This window comes from Miniopterus schreibersii (genome assembly GCF_964146895.1).
Source record: "Miniopterus schreibersii genome assembly, chromosome: 16".
Lineage (NCBI taxonomy): Eukaryota > Metazoa > Chordata > Mammalia > Chiroptera > Miniopteridae > Miniopterus > Miniopterus schreibersii.
The window spans coordinates 16,058,852-16,076,814 of NC_138116.1; the positions used below are offsets into that span (position 1 = coordinate 16,058,852).

Sequence of the window (17,963 nt, forward strand, 5' to 3'; positions counted from 1 at the left end):
GGGAATACTAATTTAAAACACAAACATACATCCTACCACCACTACCCTGTCATCGCAATACCTTACTAATTGTAAAACAAAAAGTCTTTTTCCCCCTTCCCAAATAAGTAAAATCATATGAGAAATTCAAAAAGATCATGCTGTTTCTTTGGCTGGCAAAAGTGGTTTTGTTATGTGAGTTCTGGAAAGACTTCAGAAAAACAAAAAAATGAAAGTTGTTTCAAGTTTACACATAGACTATATTAGACTTGTAACTTCCTGAACTAAAACTCCTATTTCTTATTTTACAGAAGGGTTGTTTCAAGCAGCATAAATGGACTTTCAAGAGTTGAGTTTATATGCCATTCTTTGGCTCTCTCTCAATCGACCCTGATTATTTAGACAAGCCTTTGTCCTTGTACAAGAATAAGGTGCCAACCAGGACTAAAACTTGAAAACAATTATTTGTTTTAATATAAAACAAATTCCTGTAAAAACAATCCTTATATCTAAGTTGTCACTATTCTAAATACACTTTTAAATGATATTTTACAAGTTCTACATAGAGACAAGAGGAAGAGAAAAAACTTTTTAAAATGTCACATCTTTATGCAGTGTTTTAATTTTTTTTACTTTCTCAGAGCATCTGTCTCTTAAGTACAAAATGATTTGCATTCTCTTAAGAACATAAGCGCCTATGAAAATAAATAGTCTTCCTCCAAACCTTTAACACATCGTTCGTTAACATTCTATGTAAAATCTTGAATATAGCTTATATGTGTCAAGATCATAAAAAAAAAAGGCTACTGACTTTTAGCTGCAAATGGAATCAAATGTTGAGAAAGACTGATTTTAGTACAGAAGAATTTTTACAATTCTGATAAAAGCAACAAAGTTTCCTTTGTTGATGTGATACCTAACTGTTGGTCATGGGATAAAAAATACCATATGCATATTTTTTTCTCTTAATGTAACTGCAGAGCAGCTTCCCATTCTTGGCTTGATGCCCTGCCAATAAAATGGCTTTATTTTCTCCACTGCAAACCTTGATATTCAGTGCTCCGCTTTGCTGTGCATGGAGCGAGCAGATCCTTGTTCGATCTGGTTCAGTTCGGTTCGGTAACATTAAGAGAAATTCTCTGCCAAACCTAAAGTGGGGCATAAAAGAGGAGCGTGTGGTGGCGTGGTATGAAAGAACAAATAGCAGATAAGTCCAACTTTAGTTTTCATTTTTAAGGATTGGGCCTGTGAAGCTTGACAATGACTTTCAGCTTGGTACCTGACTTACCTACAATTAAGGTACACTAACACTAGGTGGGTGGACCCAAGATGTCCTAATTATGGTCTCAGACGAAGACAAATCCTGGGCATGCATAACTCAGTTCAAGTTTAAGTACATACTTGGAGAGGGGTTGAGAGAGAGGAGAATCAGGAAGAGAGAGGGAGGCACAGGAACACACGCACCATCCACACACACTAAGGCATGCATTCTCACTTGTTTCCCTATAGCTAAGCTTAAAAATTTGCTGTGTAACAGTGGAAATAACACAAGTTAGCTCTTATTTATGCGTATTTTTAGTTAAGCAGTACACTAAGCACTTTACACATATAAGCTCACTAATCTTTAAAATAACTAGAATATTTGTGCAAGCATTATTTTAAAGGGCCTTTGAGTGGTCCACTGACCATGGAAAACATCTTGTGACCAACCTAGATTAAGCGCCACCAGATGGCGATCGTGAGACAGCTGACCACCTCCTCATTCCCAAACCTACACCCATCCCAAGTCCCCTGTATGAGCCATCCACAAGAACCCCTTGGGGAATTCACTTCTCTTTTCTGGCTGACTCTCTTGTGCACAAGCTCTTTACAATAAACTCTCTCTGCTTGATCTTACACTGTGTTCAGTGCTCATTTCCATGACATCGAGACTCAAGGACCTGGCATTCAAGGTCGGCAACGTAAGTTTCCATTCAGAGCCTGGTGATTAACCACTGTGCCTTCCCCACACCACTCAAGCCACTTATTACTTTCTTTCCTTAGTCCACCTTGTGCATGGCTTTACACTATTTGTTCAAATGTGTGATTCATCCTCAAGACAGTATAGATACTCCTTAGAGTACTAAAACCACCCATACTCTGTTCCAGTTCGCATAGAATACTCAGATAGTAGTCATTCAGTAAAATAAACACACACACACAAAATTGCACACACACATTTCTTTTTCTAATCTGAATAATGGTTTTTAACCCCTTGTTTTATTTCATAATATATGATTAAATATCTCACAGAAACTATCCTAATTCCTTCATAATTCCTACTGGGCAATGTTTTCTACACATATGACATAGTACATGCTTACTGAATAAATGAAAGGCTAAAAGAGGCAGTGAGGAGTAGTTCAATTACTTTAAAAATCAAAAACATGTTACATAAATATATCCTCACCATTGTTTGTTTCTTTATCTTTCTCACATGAGGTCACAGTTTAAAATAAAAATAATATATCACGAGAATGAAAATTAATTATATAAAGGGAATAAGCTAATAAAATTTCTAATAGTCAACGAATCCCACTAAGGAAAAAGGTATATTACCTATGGCTAAAGATTGCTACTACCCTACCAGTAAATACTGCTCCAAGTCAGAGGAAACTACTGTGGGATCGACTATGAATTCCTGTTAAGCAGTAGCTATGTGTAATGGTCTGGATGTCTGAGCCCTTGCAGAACTCACAGGATGGAATTCTAACCCTCAAGGAAGATGGTACGAGGAGGTGGGGCCTTTGGGAGGTGCTTAGGCTATGAGGGTGGAGCCCTCATGAATGGGGTTTATGCTCTTATAAAGGAGCCCCACAGTGTTCCCTCGCCCTTCTGCCATGTGAGGACATGATGAAAAGCCTGCAGCTGGGAAAAGGCTCTCACCCAGACCATGATCCTGGACTGCAGCCTCGGGAACTGTGAGAAATAAATATGTTGTTTATAAGCTACCCAGTCTGTGGTATTTTGTTAGAGTAGCCCAAACAGACTAAGACACTATGCAATTTATACTCTTTCTTATTTTGTAATTCTGATCTAAATAATGCTATTAAAAACTGAAATCCATAGGTAACAATTTGCATTATAATTTAGATACATGTAATTAACTTTTCTGTAAGTACAGGGCTGGGGCAAAAGTAGGTTTACCATTGTTCATATGGAAAATAATACAATAATTAATATAATAATAATAATAGAATAAATTACGTTTCGAATACCCACAACGGTAAACCTACCTTTGCCCTATCCTGTATAGTTTTTTGACTGTTGTGCTTATTTAACTTTTGGAGATAACTTAAGGGGAGGAATTTTTCTTCATATCTGAACCAATATACACTTTACAGCTTGATAAAAATCCTTTTCATATGGGTAGCTTACATAATCTTTTATTATTTTAAACAGTCAGTAAATCATTTCATGGTAATTAAAAACCAATAACACTGAATTCACAATACTGATGTTCTTTCTAATTTATCTCTATATAATCTCTTCCCCCCCCAAACCAAAAATATATCTTTTCTTAAGCTATGCTCCCTTCTGTAATTTCTCGGAAGGTGCATTTAATATACCTCACTGGTATTTCACTAAAAGGGCAAGGCAACATAATCTTGATTTGTAAAGAGTTTTCATTACTTGGTTTCAATAGTTCATTGATTATTGTGGCTTCATGGACACTGTTATGATAACACATCTTTGAAAATTTCAACCCTTTGTTCAGGAAAATTTCCAATAAAAGTGATTCTCTAACAGGGACCACTGCACAATGCGTTTATTTTGCTGTTCTTCACTGAAGGGAAGAAGACTTAATGCACCGTTTGTTAAAGTCTACTAAGTCACACTATGAACTCCTCACTGAGAGAGAGTCATCGAGAACAGTAACAGGAGAGAGGAATTAAATGTGCACGTACCTGTATTAGGCATATCCATAGGGCTGTGGTCCAGAGAAGTAATTGAAGTCTGTTCTATTTTCTTGTATCCAGTTTGTAACTATCAAAGTGAAGAACATGAAATGTCATTTTCCAAGGAAGGTCAAAGCCCAGACTAGAAGCTCACGTTAACGTAAGAATGGTCAGAGGGATGAAAGCGATAGTCCAAAACCTATAAAACCTCTAAAACTTTGGCATATTCATCTTCAAACAAAGCAATTCGGAATCAAAGGCACCAAATGCTTTCAGCTCTGCCATCCGAGGACAACAAAATATGAGGCCATGCATCTTCTCTTTGAAAAGGTTAATTATAACCCCATATGCAAAAGTATAAGGGGCTGCCAGAAAATCTTATGCTCTGTTATCTTATTAGCATGTCCTTGAAACTGAAGTTACCTTTGACAAATTATATCCCACTGGCTGAAAGCCTACTTGAGTTTCCTATTTTACTTTATAGCTAACACACATTTAAAGACTATATACTGTATTTTATAACTTCAATTTATTAGGGTACTGTAGCAACTAGTTATTAATTGTGTTGATTTTGATGAAGAAACTCCCCTTTTGTGTGAGTTTGAGCGGGTGAATGATAGTCTAGTATACACACATGAAGAACATACCCACCTACACTGGGTGGTTAGGATTTGCCTCACTGTCCAGGAAAGAAGCTAAGGAACACAAAGGACACTGCCTGTCTTCAGTAAAGCAGAGAACAGAAATAATAACTCACTGAACCATATTAAAGTCTGTCTGAAAATACATATGACTTTCCTAACATAGTTCTGAGTGACATCTAGGCATGTCTAGGCATTCCTGATAATGGCTTTCTGGCCAAAAGACACACTGTATTGAAAACAATTATATTTATTGATAGCACAGCATAAAAATCCTAAAAGGACAAAAAAACACCACCTTTCAAGGAAATTCCAGTTTGCTAACAAACTGTATTACCAAAATTATAATCCTCTATGCATATAACAAATATAAAAACATACAGGGGATCTATGAACTGCATAAGTGAACAGAAATTTAAGAGTAGCTGGTTTACCTTAGAAGATGGTAAAACAGCCTCCGTAGCTGAGGGAGCGGGTGAGGTCTTGGGAATCAGTATTTTGGGGGGAGAAGGAAGAAGACCAGATGTTGAGGCGTGGGGTCCATATTCTCCTGAGCTCTGTAAACGGGACGCACACGACGGCTTTTCTGGACGACTGCCGTCTGATTTTTGTCTTATGAATGCTATCTCCCAAGCAGATTCTCACCTAGCATTAAAAAGAAATGCTTTATGAATAGATTATGGATATAGTGCCACTGAATTGTAAGATCATGTTTCACATATTATCTAAAAATATTTCTTTTAGGGTCTGAAGTACTGAAGACATCATAGATTACTACTTTAAGGGACATGCTAAATGATTCCTTTTATCCTGTGGACAGAAGAGTTACCGTAACTTGGCTTGGGTAACTATGCTATTTTCTTCTTCAGATGATACGCCCATCATAGATCCCTTGTTTATTGAGACAAGTTGATCTCCTGGCCTCAAACATCCACCCTAACAAAAGTAGTAACATTTGTAAAGAAACTAAAGAGGATGTTTTTTAAAATAGTTAACCGATGCAATTAAAGCAAAACAAAGTTTTGTTTAGTAAAGAAAGAGTATAAAGGAAATCGTAGACAAAGAATCTCAGTAACAAGGTTTTGATTAAGCCTGGTTTGCTAGTATGTGTGAATGAATAGGAATAGTTCATGTATACCTTGAATAAACTCTCACTAAGGAATCCTGAATGTCTGAAGGCATAACCCCGCACACAAGGAAAAGAGACCTGTTTTAAAAGCTTGGTACTATGAGACAGATATAGCTCTGTCTCTGCAATAAAATAGGCCAAATAATCCAAGACTATGTCAGAATACAAGTCCCATTCACTTTAGTTTCTGAGCATTCCTGCGTCTTTCATCCCATCAAACCACTGAGATTCATTCCACAGTAAGAATTTTTAAAAATTCAATCAAGGATCATAATTAGATTGATACTACCCATATTTCCGCTCATGATCAAACATCTTCTTTACTGGATCTACTATCCCTCCTGTGACCCAGGACTAACTGGTTGTACATATAGCTTTAGTCATGTCCAACTAACAATGACCAATTCTAACTGGTTGTCTGGCACTGTCTTTGTTAAGTCCTCTGCCTATAACTAGCCTAAAGGAGTAAAAGCATATCTGCTACAAGAGCAGATGTCGTTCTTAGGAAAAGCTCTCAGTGCCCATCTGTCTTCTCCGTTAATTTGAACGGGGAAAGGAGAATGAGCTCTCTTCATTTCCAGTCTCAAAGATGCTTCTCAATTTATCATTTGTACAGGGACAGAGAGCATTATTTAAATAACTAAGGAAGGCGCTTATACAGTTAGAAGGCTAAACAGTCACCCTGATGCCACAATTCAAGGAAATACCTTTTTTCAAAGCGTTATCGAAGATATATCCCTCAGATAACGGATCTTTGATCCGAACTGCATTATATATAATAATGGTGATTTATGGTTACTTTACTGCAAAATAACAAGTTATTTTAATTTTTTAAAAGACGTTTAGTGTTGCCTTGGCTCTGTTGGTTGGAGCGTCATCCTGTATACCGAAAGGCTGTGGGTTCAATTCCTGGTCAGGGCACATACTTAGATTCTGGGTTTGATTCCTACTTGTGGCGCATACGGGAGGCAACAGATAGATGTCTCTCTCTCCCCACCCTTCCTCTCTTTCTAAAATCAATAAAAACATTTTTTTTTTTTTTTTGAAATACATCTTTATTGACTTCAGAGAGAGGAAAGGAGAGGGAGAGAGAGAGCTAGAAACATCAATGATGAGAGAGCCATTGATCAGCTGCAGCCCGCAACCCGGGCATGTGCCCTGACCGGGAATCGAACCCTGATTGCCTGGATCCTAGGTTGACGCTTAACCGCTGAGCCATGCCCGGCCGGGCTAAAAACATATTTTTAAAAAGATATTTAGTGTTACTTCTTATACTGAATACTGAGTACACAGGAAAAGAATTAAATAAATATAAAATATTTATCAAAAAAATGTTGTGGAAATGTTATCTCAAATATGGTGTAAAAGATATAACCTGAACGCATAATTACTCTATGACTTTTCTGAATTATAAACATTATAAAAAATTAAACCAAAAAAGGCAATTTAATAATATATAAAATTTGAAAACTAACTTGGATTTTATAAATATATGATTAAATATAACTAGCAAAGTCATGGATCATAACACACAATTGCTATATTCACAAGTGACTTTTTTCTCCTTCCATTTGGTTAATGTATGGGGAGTGAAACACAATAGTAGTGCTGGAAAAGACTAAGCAAAATGGAGAAAGCATTTACCATATGGATTCTACATGTTCAGTAAAATGAAAGAACTAATTTTGTAAGATTTTATAAACACAGTTTCGTATAGCCTGGGCCCAAATCTTACGGTCGTAGAGAACATTTTATGAACTTGACCCCAAAGGCAAGGGGAGTAAAGGCAAAAATAAATGAATGGGACTATATCAAACTAAAAAGCTTCTGCACAGCAAAAGAAACTGACAACAAAATAAAGAGGCAGCCAACCTGATGGGAAATGATAATTGCACAGTAGCTCCAACAACGGTTTAATTTCCAAAATATATAAAGAACTCATAAAACTCAACACCAAACAAACAACCCAATCAAAAAGTGGGCAGAGGACCTGAGCAGACTACCTCTACCAAGAAGACATACCAACAGCCAATTGATATATGAGAAGGTGTTCAACCTCACTAGCACTTAGGGAAATGCAAATCAAAACTACAATGAGATACCACCTTACATCGGTTAGAGTGGCTATTTCAACAAGACAGGTAATAACAAGTGCTGGAGAGGCTGTGGAAAGAAGGGAACCCTCATTCACTGCTGGTGGGAATGTATAGCCACTATGGTACAGCCACTATGGAAAGCAGTCCGGCAATTCCTCAAAAAATTAAGAATAGAGCTACCATATGACCCAGCAATCCCTCTCCTGGGTATCTACCCGAAAAACTCCAAAACATGTATTCGAAAAGATATATGCACCCTATGTTCACTGTAGCATTATTCACGGGGGCCAGGACATGGAAATAACCAAAGTGTCGTGCAATAGAGCTCTGGATAAAGAAGATGGACATGCACACAATGTAATGCTAACTATTCAGCCATAAGAATGGATGAAACCCTGCCATGTGCTACAACATGGATGGACCTGGAGAATATTATGCTAAGTGAAATAAGTCAGGCAGAAAAAGCTAAGAACCATATGATTTCACTCATATATGGGATATAAAACTGAAACTCGTGGATACAAACAGCAATGTAATGGTTGCCAGAGGGAAGGGGGTGGGAGGATGAAGGGGGTCTTAATACATGATGACGGGAGAAGATACGACTTTGGGTGGTGGGCACACAGAGCAATATACAGACCTTGTAATGTAGAAACCCACACCTGAAGCCTGTATGGTCCTATTAACCACTGTCACTCTAATACACTTAATTTAAATAAATAAATAAATAAATAAATAAATAAATAAATAAATAAATAAATAAAGTTGACTATTCTTAGACACTATGTACATTAGTGTGCAACTTAATGGGCTTAATTTTAGTTTAAGGACAGCCATTCATTCCCTCAAGGTTAAGGTGAAATGGTTAACAAACTAGAAAAACAACCTTTTGGCCACAGGCAAAATAATAAGGCTAAGAGTTAGGGAAGAATAAACAACATTTCTGGGCGGGAGGGTGGAGAATGTGATGGGGAAAGCACACAGGAAGTCTCAATAGTACTTAAACTTTCTACTTAAGTGCTGAACTCTACGGGGATTCATAGGTATTCATTTATTATTATGCTTCATAAGTCAGCTATAGTTTCCAAATATCCTTTCGTGTATGTCAAATTTTGCACTATAAAGAAGAAAGTAAATTTTCCATCCCCCCCCAAAATAAAAAGAAAGCTCATGTCATTTGCCCAACAATATGCATAACTACCAAATCTGGCATTCAAAGTAAGGGTCAAATAGAGAATTTTTATTCTGATTTTAAAATCAATCAATTAATTAATAAAATTAAATGTCATTGTTAAATCTAGCTATATAGACCATTTGGAATCTGCAAAATAATTCCTCATTAGAATCAGTTTAATAAGATAGATTGTAACTGAAATTTATTGACTACATTACTACTGACTTGGATCCCAAAGCTTGGAAACAATTTAGGGGTGGGAGATGGAGAATGCCCTGCTTCATTGGAGCAGATCAGTTAATGGAGACTGACAAAGAAAGGTTCTTTTAGAAGTGGGGTGACAGAGAGTAAATATTAGGTTACTTTGTGTTAATCTAAACATTCTTGGTATTCACACTTCCTTCTATTAAACTTCACTGAAAAGAGGAAATTCTATAATGATGACAATAAGTCAGATGGCAACTCAACTGTCTTTTGTTTGGGCAGGAGCTTTCAAAGGTGTGGACTGGAGTGGAAAGAGCACAAGGTTTGGCAACCAGATAGACCCCAACTCAAATTTGAGCTCTAGGACTTGCTAGCTACACGTTCATAAACATTAACAGAGAGAGAAGGCAGGGGATGGGGAGGCGCACAACATCCTCCACAAGGAACACAGACCTAAATTCTAAAGTGTCCCAGGCAGCTCCTGTATCTCTGTATCTCATAGGCAGCTCCTGTATCTCTGTATCTCATAGAAACCATAGTTGGTTGTCAGAGTTGCCGAGAAAAAGGCTACAGAAAACAGATATAGGCAACAGGGTTGAGGCTGACCTACCATCTCCCACATCCTCCTCTAAGCTGTACAGAGGGAAAAGCTCTCGTAAAGGCAATTTATCATATCTTACATTAAAGTCCTCTGATGTATTAAAGTAGCATTTTTAAGCCGGACAAGAGTCAGAGAAGAAAGGAAAAACAATGCCTTCCAACTATGGCTTCTGGTGTTTATATATATTTTTTCTTTCTAAAAAATATTCACAGCAGTGGTTTTTTTTTTTTTTCTTTGCTTCCTAGAATAAAATCTTAGCTGATCATGTGAATTTCTGAACCTGTTTAAAAGTCAGAACTTGCAAACTAAAACAAAGCTATTTTTGTAACTGTCTGGCACTGGGAACCAGTGACTGCTGCCCCAGCTGGATTAATGTGCATGTGAAGATGCTAACTTCAGAGGCGACTTCCACACCGTCTAGATTCTGATTCAGCAGCTACTGAGCGACTATGCAGCACAACAGGCAAGGTGCCCAGCTTCAGAGTCTGAAATCTTTCAGGTTGACATTTATAAAGATGTTGAAATAATGATGCATCCCTGACCACTTAAATACTTCTGTGAGAAACTGCCAACACTGTTCATTTCAGATTATAAAGACTATTACATAGTTTTCTAAATAATACGTTACCTTGTCAGCAACCATCTACACTGTCTGACTCTGCCTTAACTAGCTCATTACTCCTAAATACTAAGGGATGCTCTTGTAAGCCTTTGGGTCCTCTCCCATTCTGCCATGAACTGTCCACTGGAGGTATCCTTCTTTTATCATGTTATTTATGTGACGCTAAGTGAGTTGTTTAACCTCCATGAGACTCCACTTTCTTAGTTGCAAAGTGGGGATAAATACCCACCACACAAGGTTGATGTCACAATTAAATAACATATATAAAACCCTAGTACACGGTGGGTGTTAAACACAGGTGAGTTGACTCAGAATCCCAAATCTGTGATGGGCCATTTTCACCCTGATAGCAAACTGGATCCTGCTGCTCCTATATTGAGAAGCCGTGATGGCTGCCCACTGGTAGACAAGCTGAAACTCCTTAACTTCCCAAACCAGGCAAAACAAACTTGCTGCAACCTACTATTCCTAGCCTCATCCTCCACCTTCCCTTCTTGGCATATGAATTCTTCATTCTGTTTTCAGAAAATGTTCTTCAAACCCTAATGCTTCTACACGTACTAATTTCTGTCTGGAGTGACACCACCCACCCTGCCACTTCCCTAGCTGATGAACTTTCACTTAGGCTTCACAGCCCAGACCAAACACGATCTCTGCTGCGAGTTTCCCCCGACTCCCTAGATTTACTTAATTGCTCCTTTCTCTTTGCTCCAAAAGCTCTTTTACTTACCTATATTACAGCAATTACTTTGGACTGCCCTTGTTTTTTACTATCCTTATACCCTTTTCCTCCCATGAGAGCACATTAATTCAGCAGCTCCCAAGCTAGCAGCACTGATTCTCTCAGTACGCCAGAACTGAGTCCTTGTCACGGTTGTTCCCCTGGCATAGTGTCACGTACATAATAAATCTGCAATAAATTAGTAAGGTCCAGGAAATTAAGGTGGCTTTAACAGAAATAATAATGGCAAAGAGGAAAGAGTGTGGTATTGCAAAGTGAGCCCTCCTGGCTGCTGCTCCTTTTGTTCCACCGATGGGAGTGGTTTCTTTACCCTTTGCTATCCTGAGGCCTTGGTCCTAACTATCTAGAAAGCCTTGGTCCCAGTTTCCATGACATGCCCAGCATATTCTGAAAACAGATTTCCTCTGAAAGTTAAAAATGCCCCACTTCAATCCTCTGTGAACAATGACTAACATTAGTACCTATATTTTTGTGATCTTTGTCTATATCTATGGGTTTGACAAAAAAAGTCCTGAACTTACCAAACCTAAGACGACTTTGGTTGTAAGATATGCCATTGTTGCATCACTGAGAGAAAAAAATGCTGCCAGTTACATTATGGCATTGATTATAAGAACCACATTAGTTTCAGAGACAGAGAGAAAATAATGTATCAGGTTTCAAGGAAAACATTTGATTCCTGCCTGCTTTCTTTACACTATTAGCAGAAAACAAAGAAACAAACTAAAAACATTTAAAAACGTCATTGTTATCCAGAATCTGACACAAAGAGCTAGGGAGTACATACCTTGGGGTTGAGCACAGATGGTGACAGTAAAGTGGTAAACAGGCAGATCAGTAAGTCTCCGAAATGTGACAGAGGGACTGAAGCATCACTTGTTCATTCATAATATTAACTGAGCAATCAGTATATGTCAGGCACCACACTGAGGGCTAAGAATTTTACTGTGAATAAAATCAGGTAGGACCTTTGCACTTAGGGCGTACTGTCTTGTGGTTCAGGCAGAGTTGATAAAACAATCACAGACATCAGTTTATGATCACAAACTGAGATAGGTGATATGAAAGAAAGGAACAGGATCTAGGAGATATATGGAAATAAAATACCTGGGGTGGGGCAGGGAACACATATGCATTTAAGAATATTAATGTTCTGTTCAACAACTTAAGGAAGATAGCCTTATAGCCTGTGCTTCCTATTCTGAATACACCTACTATGCAGAAACTTTGTAAGGTGTTTATTAACATTCTAATCCAGTATTTAGAACGCAGTAAATGCTATTATTATCAATTTAAATTTTTAAAAAATGAAATAGCATCCATTTTGTACTCGCAGAGCAAACATGCATGTAACTCTCCATCATGAGGAAGTACACAGAAAGGAACATAAGCACTGCAAACTTACTTATTCTTCGTTCTACACCTTCCTTTATTTTGGCTGTTCTCTTGGACAGGACCAGGTATAATCAAAGAACATTACCAACTCTGTGCTGCCCTCTAGTGGTTACTATACAAGACAGTCTATTACAGGGTTTTGCTTTTTTAAAAGCCTTTCGAACAACGGAATTCTAAGAAAACCAGTAAGAGAAAGTATATAACTCCTTAGTTTGCTATCACTGACAGTTGGTGAAGAGTTGCTCAGCACTGCTATCAATTTATTACTTTAATTACAAACATCTCTCATGCAATATAAAAGCACAAATCGATACTTGTCTTAAAAGCAAATTCTTATCACTTATTAGGTTCCATGATCTATTATTGCATTATATCAAGTGAAGTCTAAGAAATACCCTAGTTATACTGAACACACACCCACACATATCTCAGCTTCGAAACTAAAATAGTACTAAAGATTTCAATTCTCAAGAAAAATTTCATTTTTGTTTGAATTTGTTTAAATTTAGCATTTAAATATGTTCTGATTTGGTTAATAATTTAAATTTGAGGGCCAAAAATTTGTATCATTATAATATCACAAACACTGTATAATGCTTACAACTCATATATTGGGAAGATACCTTATTATCTCAACAAGCCTGAAACAAAATCATTTCTACTATTTTGGAAGTAATTAGTAAAACTGGGTTTTTTTCCTAACAAAGAAAAAAAAAATCCAGGAGAACAGATAAACTGTTTGCTAAACAAGTGTTTGGGGTGGGAATGGGGACAAGAGTAGGACTATTTATTCAACCAAAACAAGTGGACTAAGAAAACAACAATATGAACAAACCTAATGATAAGAGAATCCTTTCTCATACTGTACAGCTTAACATTAATAGAATATTTTATTAAATTATTATTTATTAAATAAAATATATATCCTATATATTTTCAAAAAGTACTGGAGGCAACTTTCAATGAAAGACATGTATAATCACATTAGTAAAACAAAAATAGAAAGTAAAATCCAAGAGAAATGAGAATGCAAATATAGTAGCCAGTTTGTTAACTAAGTTGCTGGTATTGTGCTTCAAATTTGGGTCTCAGCTTCCTAGCAACCAGAAGAAAAAGGAACTCCTGATTTACATGTTTCTTATATTGAAAGGGAGAGCAAGACTTTCTAATTCCTAAAAAAGTATATTTTCTGGTCTTAATTCTAAATATAATCTCTCATGTGGGCAACTAATTAGTGACATAATTTACAAACTCAACAAGAATTACTGTAAATTCAGAAATGAATGAATTTTATCTGCTGAGTGTTTTTGTTTATTTTGTTTTGCACTTAGGAGAGGCTAAATAAATATAGTTCAAGTTTAAGTGATCCACCTTAATCCAAACTCAGAGCAGTGGCGAGATAACATGTCTTCAAATATAATTTTGCTCCACTGAAAATAGGATAAGAGTTGAACAGTGTATAATTAAGAATATATAACCTTTAGTTAGAGCCTGAAGTCTGTTATTTTCACATTTATTTCATATTCATTTATTAGGTTAAAGCTCCTTGAGGGTAAAGGTCTATTTTCCAGTTCCTTTGTATCTTTTAATGAGGAATGGTCACAGTAGACTTTCAGCTGGTATTAAAAATATACTGATGGCCCGACTGGCCTGGCTCAGCGGTTGAGCATCAACCTATGACACAGGAGATTGTGGTTCAATTCCCAGTCAAGGCACATGCCCAAGTTGTGGGCTCGATCCCCAATGACTCTCCTTCATCATTGATGTTTCTATCTCTCTCTCTCTCTCCCTTCCTTGCTCTCTGAAAATCAACTAAAAAAAAAAAAAATACACACACACACACACATTGATGAAACAGAAAAACAAACCTTGTCGCTACTGGTTTTGTTCTTTTGGTGAAGGTTTTTTTTTTTTTCTTTTTTCATTTTTACCTTGTAACAGTCTCCACCAGGAATGATTTCCTGAATGTAAACAAAGGAGCCTTCATTCTAGTAATTCCTCCCAGGATCTTTAGACCAAGAGCAGTGGTCTCAAAGTTAAGATACCCCTGTTTGAATTCCATTTCCACTGCCCCGAAGCCACATGACTTTGAGGAGCCACTCAACTCCTCTGTTGCCCAGTAGAAGGACAAGATCATTCATAAAATGACCTGTAATGGTTATTTTTGGCTCTAAAAATAAAAAAAAAAGTTCTATTGTGGGTTTATTAAACTACAAGTCCCCCAGTTTTTTTGGTTTTTTTTTGAGGGGAGGATTTTCTTTTTTAATTTCTTTTTAAAACCTCTAAGACCAGTCTGGTCCATGAATGGAATGGGGTAGCCTATAGTCAGGTCATTTGGGAGGAATTTGAGGGGAGAAAAAAGAGTACTCCTTTAGTGCAATTTTACAATAAGATCATCTCAAGAGAGGAGGAGGGCAGGATGGTGCTGGTACCCAATAAATAATCTGTGTGGATTCGGTGATTGACAAACTAGAAATACCTACTATTTATAGGTTCACTGGAACAGATATTACAGATGTAAATATTGCTTGTTGTAAAGTTAGACCTATAGATTCAGAATTATATTTGAGACAAAAAGTAACAGTGTTTAGAAACTGTTAATTTGAACACTTTATCACATTAGAGATTCTTCAGGAGAGCATTAACTATTTATATAATCCTACCATTGTTTAAGAACACTGGCAAAAAGCAGAAATAAATCTCTTCCCTGGGCTAGACTTTACTTAATTGATCTTTTTTAAATGACATTAAAGTTTCAGGAAATCAAGATATAAAAGATCAAAGGGTCCTTTTACTATCTCCTTTATTGTGTACCCAAAGGCAATTCTCCAGCTACTAGTGCATTTTTTCCTTTCAGGAATCTAAACAGTTCAGGAATGCTGCTCATTTGTTTTGGGGGTGGACCAATAGCATCTGTGTGTAACACACAGCCCAATCCTGTGGGAAATACCAGAGTGCTTCAAAGGAGTCCTAGATGTCTTGAAACATGAGCTCTTCATCACTGTTCTCAGAAGTTTCCCTAGACTATCTGACTCCCTTCTGCCTGCTACATTCATGCACTCATCCACCAGACATTTTACTCGGTGCAGTCATAGGCGGGCACTATGCTAAATGCTTGTGCTATTATGCTAAACAATCCAAGATCCCTGCTTTTACAGTATTTACTTTCTAGTGTTGGGAGAAAAACAATAAAAAAGGAAACAGCAAAATGAACTAACTTTCAGATACCAAAAGATAATATAATCCAATCTGACTGGACAGAGGAGTGCTAATTTAGATTGGGTAGTAGTGTCTCAGCCAAGATCCACATAATAGGCCAGCCAGGAGAAAAACTGAGAGACCAAGTGCTCCAGGCAGAGAAAAGGCCTCAAGGCAGCAAAATAAGTGTGGGGTGTTTACAGCACAGAAAGAAGTGTGGCTGGAGCACAGTGAATGCAGACAGATCGGAGATAAAGTTGGAGAAGTAGGCAGGGTCTACATTAACCGGTCTCATGGGTAGTGGAAAGGAGTTTGGATTTTTGCTTGACCTCATCTCATACAACCTGACTCTTCTCAGGGAACCTGAATTGCCTTTTGCCTTATCTCTTACCTTTAACCTTTGCTAATTCCAAACAGGGTGATTGTGCTTTAGCCTTGCATTATGTCAGAATGCCAGTCAGTTCATTTGGGATATAACATGTATATTGGGGTCAGCACAACATGAAAATGCAAGCCCCTGTTAAAAAAAAAAAAGAATTCAAGATCGCAACAGCAGAGTATTAAACCAAGTACAGGGCCCAACTAAGCTCAGGGCCCTTTTAAAAGTAGGGCCTTGAGCAACTACACAGGTCACAGACCCAGGAACCTCACCCGGATCTTGATAAATGTTACTTGGAAAAAAAATAAATGCCTTTTACTGATGAATGACTTCTGTTTTCATTTTATCTTATCTATCAATCATATAAACTTATCTAAAACCTTCTCAACGGAGTAGCCCCTGAAGCATGTGGCTTAAAGGAGGGTGCCAGGGATAAGAAGCTAGGACACCCAGACTGGCCGAGGCAACCTCACGTCATTAGTATGAACTAATCTAACTGGAAAACAGCGATTATTCAGCCTAGTCTCAAGCAAACTAGAATTCACTGTTCTTACCATTCATTCAAATGCATTACTCTTCCTCTTTCAGGTACAAGGAAAATCTTGTAATATATAGCTACCAAATAAGCAGCTGCTTGTAATGCTAGATTAACTGTTAGGTATTTCACATTGCCAAATGGACCCAGCAACTTTATTAGACAGACAGACAGTTACGAAATAAGCTCAGTGACTAACATACTAAGATTTAAGTTGCAATTTCCTTAATTTATATTATCCATTAAAAATGCCAAAAAATTAGAGACCAAAATTTAAACATAACACATCTTTATAATCCTTCAAGTCTTCATAAAGTCTGAACACCAATAATCAGATAAGAAAATACTGTGTGACTATCAAAATTTTTTTCCTTTTCCAACTTCACTAATTCTCTCACTTCCATCCCCAAAATGATTTGTATAAAAAATAAACTATTTTACCTACTATGTAAAGTTAGGCACGATCATAGCTAACTAGAAAGGGTTTACAAGGACTAATTATTTATGGCCGAAGAATGACATTACGAATTAAAGGTGCCAAGTCTGAAATCTCAGTCCAGCCCCTGATATTTTAAGTTCGTAATCAACATCTCTACCTGCACAAGGTTGTACTAGCCTTGCCCTGAGCTGCTCCCATTCCATTCAAGGCAGAATCCATTATTTAGCATTGGTTATCATAATGATTTATGCATTATCAAGAGCAGACTCAGATCAAAAGAATTGCAGCCAACATCACTTTATTGCTGTCAAGATTATAGTACCTTGGAAAGGAACAGTTTCATGTGCAATTACGAAACAAAATAAAATGGAATCCAAGATAAAGACACTATGACTGACATTTATATGTACTGCTACCTGTTGCTACACGAAAAGGTTGCCTAGAGAGAATGTTGGAGGGAATGTACTCTTGCTTTCAGTGACATTAACATTTGCACAGGGTTTGAGTCTATGCTGTAAGAAATTTAAAATACGACATCTTGTCCTGAAAGAGCTGACAATCCCTAAATAACTAAGGGAGATAGAGATGAAAAAGCTTTTCAAACATTCTCATGAAACAATACAAATAAGTTTGTAGAATCATAGAATCTTGAGATTTTTGTGCCAGAGCAGACAAGAGTCAGAAGGTGCTTGGATTTTATTGGCTTTACAATTTTCTGGCCTTGTCACCACAAGTTAATCAATCACTCACTCAAGGTGACCATCAACACTCACCTGGACTACTGCAATTGCCTACTTCCATTTCTGCCCTTCTCCCTTTAATCCATTCTCTATAGCATAAACAATAAAAATGTGAATCAGATCCTATCACTTGTATACTTCCTAATAATTT

General features: G+C 37.1%; 1 protein-coding gene across 2 annotated transcripts in view; it reads right to left on the reverse strand.

Annotated features, from left to right (window-relative positions):
* The window catches only part of STXBP4 (syntaxin binding protein 4), a 117,691-nt gene that overhangs the window by 96,817 nt on the left and 2,911 nt on the right, over positions 1–17,963 (reverse strand). For both annotated transcript variants that reach the window (XM_081116051.1, XM_081116050.1), the window contains exons 2-3: positions 4,993–5,203; positions 3,927–4,005 (exon numbers count right to left, since the gene is read on the reverse strand). In XM_081116051.1, coding sequence (XP_080972177.1) covers positions 3,927–3,945 — 19 coding nt within the window. In that variant the 5' untranslated portion in view covers positions 3,946–4,005; positions 4,993–5,203. The remainder of the gene's footprint in view (positions 1–3,926; positions 4,006–4,992; positions 5,204–17,963) is intronic.